The sequence below is a fragment of the Dasypus novemcinctus genome, chromosome 6, assembly GCF_030445035.2.
Source record: "Dasypus novemcinctus isolate mDasNov1 chromosome 6, mDasNov1.1.hap2, whole genome shotgun sequence".
Taxonomy (NCBI): Eukaryota; Metazoa; Chordata; class Mammalia; order Cingulata; family Dasypodidae; genus Dasypus; species Dasypus novemcinctus.
Window position 1 is genome coordinate 110,679,728 of NC_080678.1, and position 17,188 is coordinate 110,696,915.

The 17,188-nt window shown below is 56.0% G+C and overlaps 1 protein-coding gene across 1 annotated transcript in view; it reads left to right on the plus strand.

Moving 5' to 3' along the window:
• The window catches only part of LOC131278787 (disks large homolog 5-like), a 90,927-nt gene that overhangs the window by 66,039 nt on the left and 7,700 nt on the right, over nucleotides 1-17,188 (plus strand). Inside the window, 14 exon segments of the mRNA XM_058299247.2 lie at nucleotides 226-1,239; nucleotides 1,957-2,080; nucleotides 2,478-2,579; nucleotides 2,582-2,618; nucleotides 3,872-3,984; nucleotides 4,645-4,734; nucleotides 5,038-5,188; nucleotides 8,657-8,819; nucleotides 9,190-9,323; nucleotides 10,008-10,154; nucleotides 10,719-10,902; nucleotides 11,477-11,625; nucleotides 12,439-12,609; nucleotides 13,252-13,448. Of these exon segments, the coding sequence (XP_058155230.1) occupies nucleotides 226-1,239; nucleotides 1,957-2,080; nucleotides 2,478-2,579; nucleotides 2,582-2,618; nucleotides 3,872-3,984; nucleotides 4,645-4,734; nucleotides 5,038-5,188; nucleotides 8,657-8,819; nucleotides 9,190-9,323; nucleotides 10,008-10,154; nucleotides 10,719-10,902; nucleotides 11,477-11,625; nucleotides 12,439-12,609; nucleotides 13,252-13,448 (2,776 nt within the window).

A 17,188-nucleotide genomic window follows, 5' to 3' on the forward strand; every position in this document is an offset into this window, starting at 1 on the left:
TGTACAGGTAAATTCAGAAAGTGCTCAGATTCAAAGGAACCATGTGGCTCATGTGAGTTCCAAGGGGCCAGGACTGAGAACTGCAGGTGCAAGCCGCACCTGCCAGAGGGAGACAGGGGTGTGTGAGTGTGTATGCAGGTGTGTGCATCAGCCCCTCTAGGTCTTTGGATGGCCCATTTCAGGTCCTGCAGTCTCATCTCCCTTGCTCTCACTCCTCTGCTTTAGGTGTTCCCTCAGAGCTCCTCATGGAACGGCCAGAACATCTTTGAAAATATCAAGGACTCGGATAAGATGTTGAGTTTCCAAGCGCAGGGCCCCGAGGTCCAGGCTTACAATAAACAGAACTTGATGCAGCACAACAACTCCACACAGACAGATATCTTCTCCGTGGACAGGCTGGAGGACAGGAAGGAGCCAGGCCCCCCTGGGGGCAGCGGCTCCTTCCTGCACAAGCCGTTCCCTGGGGGGCCCTTCCCGGGCTCCCCGCAGGCCTGCCCAGGCACCGCGGAGCGTAGCCCCAGTTCCTTCCGCTCGGACCTCTCCGGGGAGCGTGGCTATGGGCTGGTGGATGTGTGCAGCTGGCGGCCCCTGCTGCCCTTTGAGACAGAGGCGGGCCCTTGTGGGATGTCCGAGGCCCCCCTGGATAAGGCACAGTCCAAGAGCTCCAACAGTGGCGGGACGTGGCCCAAGGCCATGCTCAGCTCCGTGGTGGAGCCCGAGAAGCTCTCTGTGTACAAGAAGCCAAAGCAAAGAAAGTTCATCTTTGACCCGAACACGTTCAAATGCCCCCAGACACCCCCCAAGATAGACTACCTTCTCCCCGTCCCTGCTCACTCTCCCCAGGCCTCCAAGAGAGTGGGGCCCCTGACACCCCCAAAACCTCCCAGGAGGAGCGACTCCATGAAGTTTCAGCACAGACTGGAGACCAGCTCCGAGTCAGAGGCCACTCTGGTGGGCAGCTCCCCATCCACCAGCCTCCCGGCGGCCCTGCCCCCTGGCGCGGACCCCGGGGAGCCCACGTGCACTTCGCCCCCTCGTAAGGCGAAGGTCCGCATCGCCTCCAGCTACTACCCTGAAGGTGACGGGGACTCCTCCTACCTGCCGGCCAAGAAGTCCTGTGACGAGGACCTCACCTCCCAGAAGGCTGACGAGCTGGGCCAGAAGCGCCACAGACCCAAGTCTGCTCCCAGTTTTTGGCCCAAACTTGCCCCGGTGGTCATTCCCGCTCCGTTCCTGGAGGTAGAGCTCTGCCTGGGAGTGGGGCCTGGTGGGAATGGGGGGTCATAGCAGTCGAGAGCCACACCAAGGCGTCCTGCACCAGGTCCCCAAGCTTGCTTAGCCCTGGCTCCTTCGCCCGAGGGGAGGGAAAGGAGTGGAGGAGGTGGAGGGGGGAAGCAGCCCCAATGGGAGGTGGGAATGCGGAGCTAAAAGAGGAGCCCTTTCTTAGGAGTAGCATTTGATTTGCTTATTCAAACAGCTTTTGAGCATCTGCGAGAAAACACGGTGGCGCAGACTTGCCTTGAAAGGTTTAGGGAGACAGGCTGGCGTACCTGTTCAGCCAGCCTGGGATAGTGTGGTTGTTTTGGTGTGTGCTGTAGTCGTTTCCAGAAGGAAGAGAATGCCACAGGTGGCGGGCAGCATTCAGGGAAGCTGTGCCGCTCCTGGCGGACAGGAAGCACGACACGGTGCAAGCCGGGTTGTGACTGTGTGTTGGAAGCACCCGTGTTCTCACCATTTCTACACATAAGCCCTCTTTATTTGAAAGAACAGGGATTCTGTCTCTGGTTTTCTTCTGAATTGGTTTTAAGGGAAGCTCTTGCCTTTCCGCTAATGTCTGCACAACGTGAACGAGCAGCGCCTTGGTGTCGGGAGGAGCTCCCGAGCAGACGTCAGCTTTCAGGCGCGCCCACGTCGCTGCCTGCTTCCAGCAGTCGCCTCTTGCCTTTGTTTCCTCAGGATCAGAAGTGTGTCCCGGCAGGTGGTGACCTCTCCCCGGAGCTCCCGGAGTGGTCCCCTTACTCTCCAGGCCATTCCGGTCGGCACGGCAACCCCCTGCTCTACCCCAGCAGGGCGTCTGTGGGTGAGTTGATGAGATGGGTGGGGGCAGAGGTCCGTGTGGTCGCATGGGTCTGCCCAGACTTGGGAGGGTGGGGGGCGTTGGCTTACAGCCTGAAGAACTGGAGGTGGTCCCTGCCTGTGATGTTTTGTCTGGCATCGGTGACAGTCGTTTCTCAAGGCACTTTATCCCCCATCCGAGCCGGGATGTGGAAGCATTAAAGTGGGTTTGTCCGTTTTACTGGTGGAGAAAGGCAGGTAGCTCTTTGCTGGGTAGCGGATTGGCAGCTGGCGCCCTTTTGGACTTGTGAGTCCTTTCCCCAAATTACTCTGCAGCTTCTTGGTGGTGCTCAGGGCCAGGGGCCGGGTACGGGGCCGATGGGAGGCTCTGGGGCAGTGGTTCTCACCCAGACCCTTTCCAGGCACCATCCCCCGGAGCGTGACACCGAGCACCGCTGTGAGCTCCATCCTGAGGAACCCCATCTACACCGTGCACAGCCACAGGCTCGGCCCCTGCAGCTCCCCGTCCCCAGAGAGCTGGGCCCCCAGGGTTTGCACCCCAGGTATGCGAACCCCCCATGCCTCCCTGGCTCCCCTGCTGTCCAAGCCTACCCGGGCTGCCGGGCACCCAGAGCTCGTGGGCAGTTTGGCCAGGAAGGGGCTTAGAGCAGCCTGGGGTCCCCTGGAAGGTGAGCTTTAAAGGTGGCCCCTCCCTCCACCAGCACAGGGTCTGTAAAGCTCTTGAACCCCACAGAGGCCCAGACCTCCCTACAGGTCTGGCTTTGTGTCCACAGCGTGTTTGTGCCCTAAGTGCCAGCACTGACCCTGTCGTGGAGGAGGAGATGGCCGCATAGGAGGGGGCTGGGTGGAGGCCACTCTTGGGCTCATTCATCTAGTTATTTGACAAGTATTTACTGAGCACCTCCTAGATGCCACAGACTGTTCTAGTTTCAAGGGGATGCAGCGGGGCACTGAAGGATGAGCTTGCTGGCCCGGCAGTGCTCTGTGTTCACGTGTGGGGAGGCAGGCAGGGTGGTGGCTCTGGAGACGGGAAAACATGGCAACAGGCTGGACTGTGACTCGAAGGCAGGGTGGGCCGCCTGATGGGGGGGTGCTGCAGTGACTGCGAGGCGGGAGGGGAGGCTGGCTGTCCCAAGATTGGGGAGCGCCCCAGGGGAGCAGAGAGGTAGGTGCCTGGGCTGAGGGTGGGGGGTAGCAGGCAGTGCACTGGCTTGGGGGGCAGAGTGATTGGAGTGTGGTGGGGGACAGTGGCTCAGGAGGGGGTCACAGGTCATAGGGGCCTGAAAGCAAAGGTTTGGATTTTGTCCCAAGTCTGGTGGGGTCTGTGGGAGGGAGGGCATAAGCAAGAGGCGTCCTCTCTGCACAGCTGGAAGAAGCCGTCCCTGGGTTGGGCTCAGGCCAGCCCCCCTTCTGTGACCTGCCATGCCCTCTGAACAAGGCACAGAGCCCCCTCTCCGGGCCAGCCTCTCCTGGCCCACATCCTCGGAGGAGTGGTTCCAGCCGCCTGAGCCCACCGGCTTCGGGAGCCCCTCTTTTCCCATACGGAAGTCCCTTTTTCACGGGAGCCCTGGCTGAAGTGCACTTGGCTGGCGGCTCCGGCTGTGTGGCCCTCTGTGCTGCTTGAGGGGCCCTCTGCCCGGGAGCAGTTTGCCCGTGAGCAGCAGAGTCCCAGGGCCGCGGGCCGCCCTCTGCCAGCCCAGGGGGTGTCGGTGACGCCCGTCGCGCGCACGTCTTCCCCGGGCGCCCCGCTCAGGTCTTCCTCCCTGAGCCCCCTCGCCCCTCTCGTTCTCTCCAGTGTCCAGCACCAAGGACGTCTGAGCCTGGACCTGAGCCCCTGGGTCTGCAGCGACGACCCTGAGATGAGGGCCTCCCACGGCTCCAACTCGCTGCCCTCCAGCGCCCGCCTCAGTAACCGCGCCGGCCACGGTCGCCTGGCCCCCACCCTCGCTTACCTCCCCCTTCCCTGTGGGCAGAGCCTCCTGGTGGCCTGCTCCCTGCTGCCTCCGCCCGCCCCCCGTGGAGGCCGGCTCAATTCCACGCAGCCCTGCGGGCCGGTCCCACCCCGCCCCGCTCAGAGCCGCTCCCCGTGTCTCTTCGCTTCCTTCAGTGACCCTGCTGCCTTCCTGCTGCAGTAGCTCCAGAGGAATCCCGCGGCCAGGGAGCCTCGCTCTGGGCGCCCAAGCTTGCACGCGACCTGGGGGAGGCATTCTGCTGTCCACTTGTGGGGACCGTAGCCCCACGTAGGGTCTCGCAGGTCCCCCCTAGACACCCTGAGGGGGTGGTTCACGGTGTTGGGGAGAGAAGACGGAGCGGCCGCTGCATGGCTTGGGTCACTGTCCCTGCCTGTGCGGTCCTGTCTGGAGTGGCCGTCGGCTGTGTGGCTTGTTCAAGGACAGGGGCTCAGCGCCTATCTTTCTCCATCTCCTCTTGTTTAGACCTCTAGGGGGTGAATGGCAAGGCTCAGCTCAGAGTTTTTGTTGTGATTGTACATCTCTCTGGTCTTCCAAATTGGTGGTGAGGGCTGGTGTTTAATCGTAGGACTAAAGTTTCGTCCCCTTGGAACTCTAGGGTCTTCGAGTAACTTGCAGTACAAGGCGGAACGCATTAAAATCCCGTCGACGCCCCGATACCCCCGGTCTGTCATGGGCTCTGATCGAGGTAGGCGCCTCTCGCAGCCCCCTCCGTGCCAGCCCTGCTCTTTCCCTTTCTCCTCACTGTTGAGTGTCTGGGTACAGCTGATAACTTGCACCTGCTTCCGTTGATCAGCGTTTGCCGAGTCAGCCCTGGGCTTGGCGACTTGGGATGGACCCAGGCCCTGCGGCGCAGTCAGGCCCTGCGGAGGCCCCGTGGTGCAGTCAGGCCCCGCGGCGCACAGCGGCGGGGACACGTCCTCCTCCTGGCCGTGGCAGCCGGGGCCCCCGGAGATGATGGTGGCCCACGAGCTCCCATGCTCTCTTGCAGGTTCCCTGTCACATTCTGAGTGCAGCACGCCGCCTCGGTTGCCCCTGAACATTGACACCCTGTCCTCTTGCAGCCAGTCCCAGGCCTCGGCCTCCACGCTGCCAAGGATCACAGTCAACCCCGCATCCCTTGGGGAGCGCAGGAAGGACCGGTGAGGACTGCCTGGGCTCCGTGTCATGGCCACACTGGTGGGTGGTGCATCCCACAACGGGGGCTCGTGGGCGCACACAGCAGGGGTTGGCGGGGTCCGTTGTTATTTGATCCCAGGACTGGGCCACCTGGGTTTGGGTTCCGCTGGTGCTCGGTCGTGTCTTGCTCTGGTGCGTCCCTAGTGCCACCCACGGGGCCTTGGGATGTGGGAGCCGTAGCCCAGCCTGCTGTGCCCCCAGGGGTGGGCACGTGTAGGTGACAAGGCAAGGAACAGGGTGGGCTCCTTCCACGGAGTGCCGCGGGGCGCGGTGGGCCTGCGGGGAGGGTGCTGGACACGAGCCTGAGGGTGGCTCCACGGCCGCCGCTGTCGCTCTGTGTAAACACCGTGAGTGCATTAAGTCGTGAGAGCCTCAGACTAACCCCAGTGTGAGTGACGTTGTTATGATTGTCATTAGCCCCATTTTGCAAATGAGAAAACTGAGGCTGGGAAGTTGTAGTGTTTTGTCTGTGTCACGTCTTAGCAGTGGGCGTTGGGATTCACTCTTTGCCTTGTTCTTTGGTCCCAGAACAGCTATAGCTCTTGGTTATTATTATTTCTACCTTTTATTGTGAAATATACATAAAGGGGCAAAGAAAGAATATAAAGCCTAAATGTACAGCTAAGCCAGCGTGGTTTCAATTTTAAGTGCAGGCCAGTCCCTGCTTCGCTCTTAGGTTCACTGTAGGCCTCATGTCTGTCCGAGGCCACCCCGTCTATGAGTCCGTACTCCCCTCCAGACACGCTGCCCACACACACCTCGTCCCCCTCTGTCGTTCCTCCAAATGGGATTTGGTGGATCGTGTTTACATTTAGAAGGTCCTGTCCAGAGTGTGGGTCTTTAGGCCATCTCATTAAACTTGAACTTGCCTTTATTTAATCACGTAAAAAAGAACACAGCTGCCCTTGTCCAGGCGAGACCAAAAAGCTGAAGACCCTCCGTAGCCGTGAGCCTCAAAAGTGACCTTTGCCGGCAGGGTCGGGGAGGGCGGCTCCGTTAAGAAAATCTCGTGTTTGACTTGAAAGCGTGACCTTGTCAAACAGCCCGAGAGCCTGGGAGAGGGGTGTGTCCCCGTTCACCAGCGCCTGGCCCGTTAGGGGACAGTGTGAGTCCACGGGGAGGGCCGGTCCTCACCCACGGGGATTTCCCATGTGTGCACACAGGGACACGGCCTGCAGGCATGGGGCCGGGGCTGGAGGTTCTCGACCCCGGCTCTGGTCATTGCGAGACCAAGACCTTCCCCTGAAGTCAGTGCGTCCTTAGAAGTAGAGGGGGTTTCGTCATGTCGCAGTCCAGTAATCCCTTCGCTCCCTGTGCCGTGCAGAGAGCTGGGGACTCCACTGGGAAGGACACAAGTGTTGTGAGCTTACGGCCTCATCAGAGAAATGTGATAACACGAGCAACCAGAACAGACAACACGTGTGAAAAATAATCCTGGGGAGCGGATGTAGCTCACCCGCTTCCCATGTGTAAGGTCCTGGGTTCAGTCTCTGGTACCTCCTAAAAAAATCCTTTTTACCCCTGATTTTGAAGCATACTGTCATATAACTACTCATAGAAAACTGGACAAAAACACAAGTCATCAGAGTAGAGAACACTTTACTTATTTAAAATAATCCTTTTTTTCCTGAGAGAAGGAAAAAACTAATCTCATCAACCAGAGATTTGATAACTGCTAACTGTTTGTGATGTGTATGTCTGTGTATTTTATTCCTGTTTCATTATTTATTTGTTATATATAGTCACATCTTTTACTTACTCTAAGCTCCTTGTCACATGAAGTATACTTCATAAACCTATTTAAAAGGAACCTTAAAAAATTGAACAAGATTTCAAGGAAATAGTGTTTTAACCACTCACAAAAATGCAACCTCATTATCCTGAGAAAAATTAATTGTGCTTATGTTAAAAAATTAAAATCAGAAGATTAACAAGCAAAATCACCACACATGCCCTCACTTAGAGGTCCACTTTGTTAACATGTCAGTGGTCTTCTGTGATGTCGTCATGCGTGTGCATACATGTAAGTTTGCACGTGCACATTTGTGGAAGTGGAATTGTGCTGTACGGACCTGCCTTCTCGTTTCCCAGTGTGTCCTGTTCGTCTTTCCAGAGGAGTTGTTGTGATCGATACGTCAGTTGTGATGGCTCCATGGCTTCTGTTGAATGGCTGTTATTTTACAGTTGTCCTTTTCTCTTTTGAGGAAAGGGTACTGGTTAGAAGTGGCACAGAGGGCGGCGTGTTAAGGGAGGACTGTGGCGTCCCCGGCTGGAGCACCTCCTCTTGGGGGCACCTGCTCTCTGAGGTCTTGCACCTCTAAACCGTCTGCGTTTGGATGCAGGTTGAGTCATGGAGAGGACCTGGCCATGGACCAGGCCTGGTCTGAGCTGGGGAGGCCGAGGGAAGCGCTGCAGGGCACCGGGGGAAGGGCCGTGCCGGCAGAGGTGTAATCTCAGCTCTCCTGCGAGGGCTTGGCTGTGGGCGGCGGGGACCCACCTGAGCCCGCTGAGCTCGTGGAGTTGGGGGGGCTCAGGGTCTCCAACCTTGTGCTCTAGAGGGGCTCCAAAGAGGGGGTCAGGCCTGCTGCCTGCCTCAGCTTGTCCTGGGAAGAGGAGGAGAGGGGTTTCCAGGCCCTGGAGAGTGGAGCCTCGGCTGTGTGCGGTCCCGGTCCTGGGGGAGCGGTCAGCCCCACACGGTCGTCTTTTCTCGCTGGGCGGCTGTGCCAGCTTCCTCCTCGGAGCGTTCCTTCTGTTCTCTGTCAACCTTTTGCGCCTTCCAAATGTCTGTACCACCACAGACCTCTTCTGAGACTGCCTGTGGCTGCCGGGCCCAGGTCCTTCTCCCCCGTGGCCCGTGGCGCGGGGGGCGGCTCCCCGGGGGCGCAGCAAGTGCATGGTCTTTCCATGGCTTCCATGCCGACTGCCGCTGCAAACCCAAGCCGTCCAAAGGGGGCCATGATCAATTTGCATCACCCTGGGTAGCCAATAAATATAAAAACTGATATTTTATACTGTCTTTCCTCAAGGGAATGTCACCCCAGAAGCCATCTCTTTTCCCAGGAGGGGGTTCTTGGGACCCTGCTGGAGTTTGTAAATTGCATGCTGTGTGAGGCAGCTCGGCTCACGTGGAGAATCTCAGGGTTTTCCCCTGCACGTATCAGTGTTTATAGTTCACATGGACCGTTCTCGTGTCTCTGGGATGGGGTGCTTTGGTGTCCATTGCTGCCATGTTCACATTACATGAGGTAGCAGGAACGTGCATCATTTGTCATGAGAGAGTTGGAGTAGCCACTCCTCCACCCGGCTGTGTCACCCCAGGAGCACCCGCGCTCCCTGGCCTCTTCTGCATAGCCCAGTTGCATGCCTGAGCACAGACCCTTCCCCAGAACTCTTTGGATCTGAGTCCCCCAAACTGCTGGCTCTCTTCCAAGGCCTTACGTGGAGGAGCCACGCCACGTCAAGGTGCACAAGGGCCTGGAGCCTCTGGGGGTCTCCATCGTGAGTGGTGAGAAGGGCAGGATCTACGTCTCCAAGGTGACCGGGGGAAGCATCGCCCACCAGGCCAGCCTGGAGTACGGAGATCAGTTACTTGAGGTGAGAGAGGGCTGCCCTCCATAGCATGTTCGTGGCAGCATTCTCCTCCTCCTCACCCTCCTCTCCTCCTCGGCCTCCTCTCCTCCTCACCCTCCTTTCCTCCTCGGCCTCCTCTCCTCCCCATCTGCCAGCCCACCCCCCACATCCCTGTCCCCATCCTCCAGCCTGCACCCCACATCCACGTCCCTATCCCCATCCCCATCCCCCAGCCTGCACCCCAAGTGCCCGTCCCCCAGCCCGCCCCCCATGTGCCTGTCCCCCAGCTCTCCCCCCACATCCATGTGCCCATCCCCCAGCTCACCCCCCACGTCCCTGTTGCCCAGCCCACCCCCCACATCCCGTCCCCAGCCCTTTGTGGGTGTCTCCCCAGTTCAATGGCATAAACCTGCAGAGTGCCACGGAGCAGCAGACCCGGCTCATCATTGGGCAGCAGTGTGACACTGTCACCATCCTGGCCCAGTACAACCCACACATGCACCAGCTGGGCAGCCACTCACGCTCCAGGTGAGGCCGGAGGCCCTGGACTGTGGGCTGGGGAGTGGGCGGGACGGCGAGCTGCTGGAGAGCAGGGCTACCAGCTGCATCTCCTGGGCCTCCCGCTCCTGGGAGGAGGAGAGTTGACCAGCCTAGATTTTGGATGAGAGAGACATTTAAAGGGACTTGTCTCCTCCTGACACTGGGCGAGTTAACTGTGGGCCAGGGTCGCGCTGGGTAGCCAGAGGCTGAAGCCCAGGGCAGGATTCTCAGGCACACTCTGTCCTGAGCAGACCCTGCGCCCCTGCCTGTGTCTTACCCCGGGCTGTGGGCCATGGGGCAGGTGAGAGAAGGGGGAGACAGGGTTCCAGTAGCCTAGCACGTTGCAGCTTAGTGGGGGGTCGAGACATGAGCCAAGGAAAAGGGACAGAGAATTCATGTGTCACCAGGGTGCCACAGGCATCAGTCCAGAAGTTGTCTGAGAGGACCTCGGGGTTGAGGACATAGCGGGCCCTGGACAGGTAGGGGAGAGGTGGACCGGCACCTCCTGCAGGGGACCGGCCATGTGCGTCCAAGCTACGAGGCACCTGCATCTCCTTGGGCTTCGGGGTAGGACCCACGTGGACCCCGTCCCCCCTTAGGACCCGCGTTGTCACTGGAGGGGTGTGGCTCTGGGCGGCTGCCCCTCATTCTCCCTGCCCCTCCTCGCTCCAGTTCCCACCTGGACCCTGCGAGCACCCACTCCGCGCTCCAGGGAAACGGTGCCACCACCCCGGAGCACGCCTCTGCCATCGATCCCCTGATGGAGCAGAACGAGGGCCCTGGCACGCCCCCGTGCAAGCAGAGTGCGCCCAGCTCCAGGTCAGCCAGCCGGCACGGGCTGGGAGCCCTCCCTTTGTGCGGGCAGCCAGGCGGGGGGTCCTTGTGAGCCCCAGCTCTTCCTCAGAGCGCATGGGCATGGGGGCTGCTGCCAGCCCTCCCCACCCCCCAGCTGCTGCGTCCCCACCGGCTGCCAGCCACCCCAGCCACCCCAGCCACACACCGGGTCTTTGGTGTTGGTAGGGGCGGGGAGGTGCATGCCATAGCTGCTCTTTTCCTCCCCCCCTTCTTTTTTCTCATTTTCCCATTGACTCCCTCTCTGCCCCACCTCTCCTCTCTCTTTTCCTTTTATCCCTCACTTGTTTATCAGGCTCGGGGTTGGGGCCGTCAGAGCAGTTTCACCCCCAGGGAGCGCCTGGTTTAGAGGGCGGTGGTCCTGGGCACAGGCTCAGTGGTGCAGTTGAAAGGCTGCAGGAGGGTGGCAGGGGGAGGCGGGAGACCGTGAGGCAAGTAGAGCCCGGGTCCGGATCAGCCGCAGTTCTGACTTGCCCGTGCCCGCCTCCCCGTCTGTGCGTGATCGAGCAACTTTGATTTTCTTCCCGAAAGGATGGTGGGAGATGCCAACAAGAAGACCCCAGAGCCGCGAGTCATCTTCATCAAAAAGTCCCAGCTGGAGCTCGGGGTGCACTTATGTGGCGGGAACCTGCACGGGGTGTTCGTGGCCGAGGTGGAGGATGACAGCCCTGCCAGGGGTCCCGACGGCCTCGTGCCAGGGGACCTCCTCCTCGAGGTGAGTCCTTAGCTGCACCCTGGGGGTCTGTCTCAGATGGCCCCGGGGACAGACAGTGCAGACTTGATGCCGGGTGACCCCTGGGTGATTTTATTTTAAACCCTCATAAACCCAGGGTGCTGCATAGACCCTCTGGGTAGACCCCTGGGAAGCCGGGGAGGCCTCTGCGAAGCTGTGGGCAGAGCCCCCCAGCCTGGCTGCGGGGGTCCAGGGGAAGATGATCTGCTCTTGTGCGCAGCAGCCTCAGATTTGACGGGGAGAGTTGTACCTCCCCTGCACAGGGTCCCCTTTTGATGGGAGAGTTGGTGCATAGATATTTAAAGGTTCAAGTGCATACGAGAGGGAGTGCTGTATTTTGAATATCTCATACTTGCACGGGGACTTGAACGTGGCTTTTCCTGGGCACTGGGGGAGACCCCAAGGATTCAGCCCTTCCTCCAGAGGGGAGGCAGGGGGGCTCCCAGGTAGGGGGATGTCGGTTCTCTGCCTCTTCGCCACACTGGCCTTTCCCGGCTGTCCAGGCCGCCCCCTGGTTTCTGCCCTTCTGACCCCAATCCCCCTCATCCCCGGGCAGTACGGCTCCCTGGACATCCGGAGCAAGACGGTGGAGGAGGTCTACATGGAGATGCTGAAGCCCAAGGACAGCGTCCACCTGAAGGTGCAGTACCGGCCCGAGGAGTTCACCAGGATCAAGGGCCTGCCTGGCGACAGCTTCTACATCAGGTGCTGGGCCTGGGGGGTCGGGGCCAGTGGAGGGGCCTCCAGTGGCGCTCCGTTCCTCGTCAGTGCCCCTGTGCTTCCTGCCTCCTAAGGGTAGGGCCGTGTTAGCTGTTACTTGACCGCCTGATCTACAAGTCACAGCACGGTGCTCGTGACTTCGAAACACCCTTGCGGGCTTTGAGGAGCAGGTGGGCTTCCTTATTTGGGGTTTAGGGCCTGGGGGGTTTGGAGGCCACAGATCCCCCTTTCCCTCTGGTCTGCACTCCTCTTCCTGTCTTGCCCAGCAGTGTGCATGTGGACGTTGGGGTGCCTTGTGACATGGTGTGGGTGCAGGCACAGGATTAAGCATTTCCTGGGAGGGACTTTTAGCTTTCTTCATGATCCCTCAGATCTGAGAGCCCCCCCAAAATTAAGAACCACTGATCGTGAAGTACCATGTGGTGCATTTCCCTGTCTCCATGGCCTATTTCCATCTTGCGGGGTCTCTAGTCTGTAGGAACCGTGGCCCTTGCCTTCAGGAGGGAAGGCATGCAAGAAGACCCATTTGGAAGGGGAGGGTAGGGACTCAGGTCTTGGCCAGAAGTTCTCAGTCTGAGGGAGATGGTGCTGCCCTAGTTCTAGGGCAAGGCACCACCTTCGTCCTCCTGTGCAGAGCACGGGCGCCCGCCTTCGGGGAGCCGCTGCAGAGTGGGAAGGCCCAGCTCCAGTTTCTGGAATGACTTTTTGGTCTGGGGGAAGCACAGTGCAGGAGAGCAGTCTTGGGGGGCGGCTCCTTCAGGGTGCAGCTCCCCCTGATCGCGTCCTCAACCCACCCAGGGCCCTGTACGACCGGCTGGCAGAGGTGGAGCATGAGCTGAGCTTTAAGAAGGATGACATCCTCTATATTGATGACACCTTGCCCCAGGGCACGTTTGGCTACTGGATGGCCTGGCAGATGGACGAGAACGCCCAGAAGATCCAGCGCGGGCAGATTCCCAGCAAATATGTGTACGTCTTCTCCAGCCCCGGGCCGGGGGTTCGGGCAGGGGCAGAGTGGGCTGCCAGCCATGGAGCTGTCCCAGGGATGAAGGGCAGGGGCCTGGGCTGTGGGGAGGGCTAAGCTGCTCGTTCCCACCTCTGGTTGGCCAAGATCAATTATCTAAGGAACTGCCCCTGGCATAAATCAGAATTGTGCAGAGAGACAGTGGTGACTCAGGAAGCATAACTTTAAACGCTGTTAAGCTGGGGAACAGCTGTAGCATAGAGGTTTGAGCACCTGCTTCCCATGTACAAGGTCCCAGGTTCAATCCCTAGTACCTTCTGAAAAAAAAAAGAAAAGAAGAAAAACAGGCTCAAGAAAATGCTATTAAGCGAGGGCTTTCGTGGCAGTTCCTTTGACACTGATCTGAGTAGAAAGTGGTAGAAATTCCTAAGAGCTGGCCCCTAGCACTGGTGTTTGTGCAACCCCCTGCAAAGGTGCGTGAAGGGGTCCTCGGTGGTGGGCTGGGTGAAGTAGCTATGAAACCTGCAAAGGGGAGCCCTGGAAGAGGCCCTGGCCCTGTGTCGGCTCTCACCTTCCTCATTGAGCAGTGTGGGCAGGGAGACGGTCCCAGTGGCCTTGCCTAGCGCTGCCATTCTCTGTGGCCACAGGATGGACCAAGGATTCTCCAGGAGGCTCAGCATGTCCGAAGTCAAAGATGATAACAACGCTGCAAAGACGCTGTCAGCCACCACACTCAGGTCCTTCTTTTGAAGGAAACATAAGCACAAGCGCAGTGGGTCCAAAGAAGGGAGGGATCTTCTGGCCTTGGACGCCTTTTCCAATGACTCCATTCCACTCTTTGAAGGCAAGTGGCTAAACTTGGTTTTCCAGTGGACTCTCAGGATTTGGATTGAGGTTTATCACTTAAGCCTCAAGACAGTGGCTTAAGCAACACAGGGTCTATTTTTCTTTCAAATGCAAGAAGGCTGGCGGCAGGCATCTGGGTTGGTTGGGTGGCGCTGCAGTTTTCAGAGTCTATGATCATTTTGCTTGCCACCCATAGTGTGTGGCTCCCGTCTTGGGGCTTCCCTGTGGTCACCATGTGTGTCCTTGCAGCTCTAGTCATCATGTCTTTGTTTCAGGTGGCAGAAAGGAGGCTGGACCTCTGCTTGACAACTCTCTTTAAATCACAGCCCCATGCTGTGGCTTCCACTTGTGTCTCACTGACCACTCTCATCTGCCAGGGACATGGGGAAAGAGGGATTTGGCTGGGTGCATTGTGGCCTCAACGTTACAGGAAGCCCTATTAGTAAGGGAGAGACAAAGATGGGCAGTGGGGAGGCCAAAAGCAGTCTCTGCTCAGGGATGTTCCTTCCAGAATGGCTGCATTTCAGGCTGCTTGGTGGTGACCCAGGGCCACCCATCTCCACAGGTCCTTGGCATCAAGTACCAGGGAAGGTCAGGTGGACCCTGGCAGATGGCCTCGAGGGTAGGGTGCATTTGTCCTGTAAAGCAGGCCCTTCCCAAGGCTGCTCTGGTTTTGGCCTGTAGCCCTAGGATGTGTGCCAGCTGGGCAGGGCGGGCAGGGGCAGGACGGGCATGGGGCATGGTGGGCATGGCTCAGGGCGGGCACAACGGGCAGGGGAAAGGCGTGCAGGGGCCGGCGGGAACAGAAGGGGGGGTGGTTTCCTTCCTCCCTCCCTTTCCTGTCCCTTCTCCTCTGTGTTTAAAATGGAGGCCTGGGGCTCAGAGAGTGGAGTTACCCACACCCTGGGTCCCGGGCTCCCCATTACTCTCCGTTAAGACTAGAGCCCGGGGGCCAGGTCTGCCTGCCTGTTTTTCCGTGGCCTGCGAGCTAAGGGTGGTTTTTATGTTTTTAAATATAAAATGTGAAAGGGACTGTTACCCCAGTCTCGCTCAGCTTTGCCGTTTGTCTGAAATGCATACTCCCGTGCCCTTCACAGGAAAAGTTTGCCAGCGCCTCAGTTAGGGCTAGGGCTACGCTTCTCCCTCATTTGGGTTTTCCTTCATTCCTCGCTGCCTGCTCTCCCCTGTCCCCTTCTTCCCTCTCGCAGGCACCGTCTCCAGTGCATTTGGGGTATGTCCTAGATATGTATATATCTTTGAAAAACAGCCATTTGTCAAATCTTCCTTTTAGTCCTTCAGTTTTGCATGATAATTTTTGAAATTGTCATTAAGTACATTTTAAATTAATACATATCTTTCTGGTAAATTGACCCTTTTATCATTATGAAATGTCTTTAGGTCTGTCATGTTTCTTGCATTGAAATCTATTTTGTCTGATTCAGTTATACAAGTTTTCTTCTGGGTCATCTTTTCCCATCCTTTTACTTTGAATTCTTCCTGTCTCTTCATATTTAAATATCTCTTATAAGTAGCATGTGGATTTTTTTTTTAATCCACTGTGACCATATATCTTTTTAAAAAATTCTACTGAAATATATGTACAGAAAAGGGCACATACATTTACTGAGACATGAACAACATAGAGAGTTTTCACAGCCTGAACATACATGTAATTGTTCTGGTCACTCAATAAGAGTATTTCATCCATTACATGAAATGTAATTACTGATATATTTGGATTTACATTTATTGTCTATTTGTTTTCTATTTTTCCTGCCTGTTTTCCCTTCTTATTTTTTTTTTGTATTAATCAAGTATATTTGCTATTTCATCCCACCCCTTTCCTCATCTCTTAGTTTTTAAAGTTATTCATTTTCATTTTATTCCTTTGTGGGGTTACAGTAGACTACACAACATGCATCACTGACTTACTACTGATATAAGTTATAAGGAAAGATTCTAGATCATCAGAATACTGTAATTTCATTTACCTCTTTCCCACCTTTTATATTAGCATTTTAATTCTATGTATACTTTAAACACAAGAGAGTATTATTGATTTGCCGGCCAACTGTTCACTTATACTTACTCTTTCCATTACCCTTCATTCCTTCTTTTTTTTTAAAGATTTATTTATTTATTTAATCCCCCCCCTCCTGTTGTCTGTTCTCTGTGTCCATTTGCTGCGTCTTGTTTCTTTGTCCCCTTCTGTTGTCGTCAGCGTCATGGGGAAGTGTGGGTGGTGCCATTCCTGGGCAGGCTGCACTTTCTTTTCGTGCTGGGTGGCTCTCCTTAGGGGGCGCACTCCTTGTGCATGGGGCTCCCCTACGTGGGGCACACCCCTGCGTGGTGCGGCACTCCTTGCGCTCATCAGCGCTGCACATGGGCCAGCTCCACATGGATCAAGGAGGCCTGGTGTTTGAACCACGGACCTCCCATGTGGTAGATGGACACCCTAACCACTGGGCCAAGTCCATTTCCCCCTTCATTCCTTCTTGCAGTTACGTGTTTACTTCTGATTTTGTTTTCTTTCTGCTGAACACCTCCCTTCAGTATGTCTTTTAGAACAGGTTTGTTGTTGTTGATAAAGTCTCTCAGTTTGTCTGAAAATGTCCGTTTTGCCATCATTTCTGAAGATGATTTTCACTGGGGACAGTATAGAGTTTTAGATGGACAGGTGTTTTATTTAATCAGTTTAAAGGTGTTATTGACTGTCTCCTGGCTTTCATGATACATTCATTTCCCTTGGGCCATCATAACAAAATTACCACAAACCATGTGGCTGAAAACAATACACACTTTTCTCAGAGCCCGGAGGCCAGAAGTCCCACTCAGCATCTCTGGACTGAAATCCGGTGTTAGGAGAGTCAGGCTCCCTCTGAGGCTCTGGGGCGGGTCCTTCCTTGCCTCTTCCAGGTCTGGTGCCAGCTGGCCTTCCCTGGCCTGTGACCACAGCACCTGCATCTTTCTCCCTCTGCTCCATCTTCTCTGCCATGTGTATCTGCCGCTTACAAGGACACCCGTGATTGCATTTAGGGCTCACCCAGGTAAGCTCCTCCTCTTGCTATCCTTAACTGCGTCACCTCTTTTGCCATATAAGGTAATAGTAACAAGTTCTGGGGATTAGGACCTGAATATGGTTTTGAAGAGCCTGCTGTTTCTGGTTTCTGGAGAGAAGTCATTTTTCATACCCTTATTGTTGAAGGTAATATTTTGCTCCCCAACCCCCCATTGCTTTTAAGATTTGTCTTCAGTTTTCTTTATGATTATCCTGCTTGGGGAGTTCTTAACATTTTCTTGAATACCGTAGCTTGACACTTTGGTCAGTTTTGGAAAATTCTGGCCATTGTTTCTTTTTTGTTTTTAAATCTGTAATATTTTCGTATATCTTACTGTGGTGTCTTCTTTCCATAGGTTTTTTTTTTTTTTTGCATAGTTATTGTAATGTATTAAACACACTTGTACATACATACATAACTACATATATACATGTGTGTACAATTCAATATCCTTTTTAATATTTACTGTTTTCATCAGTGCTTTCCCACATTCATAAGCATCAGAGCTTCCTAATTTCACGTCATGAGGATCTAGGTTGGTCTCCCTGACAGTGCCTGGCAGAATGTCACTCAAATAATTGTTGGTTATTTGAATGGCCCTAGGTTTTAGGCTTTTCAATTATTTCCACCATTAAAAAAAATAAAATAAAATCATGGTTCTTTAACCACTATCTACCTT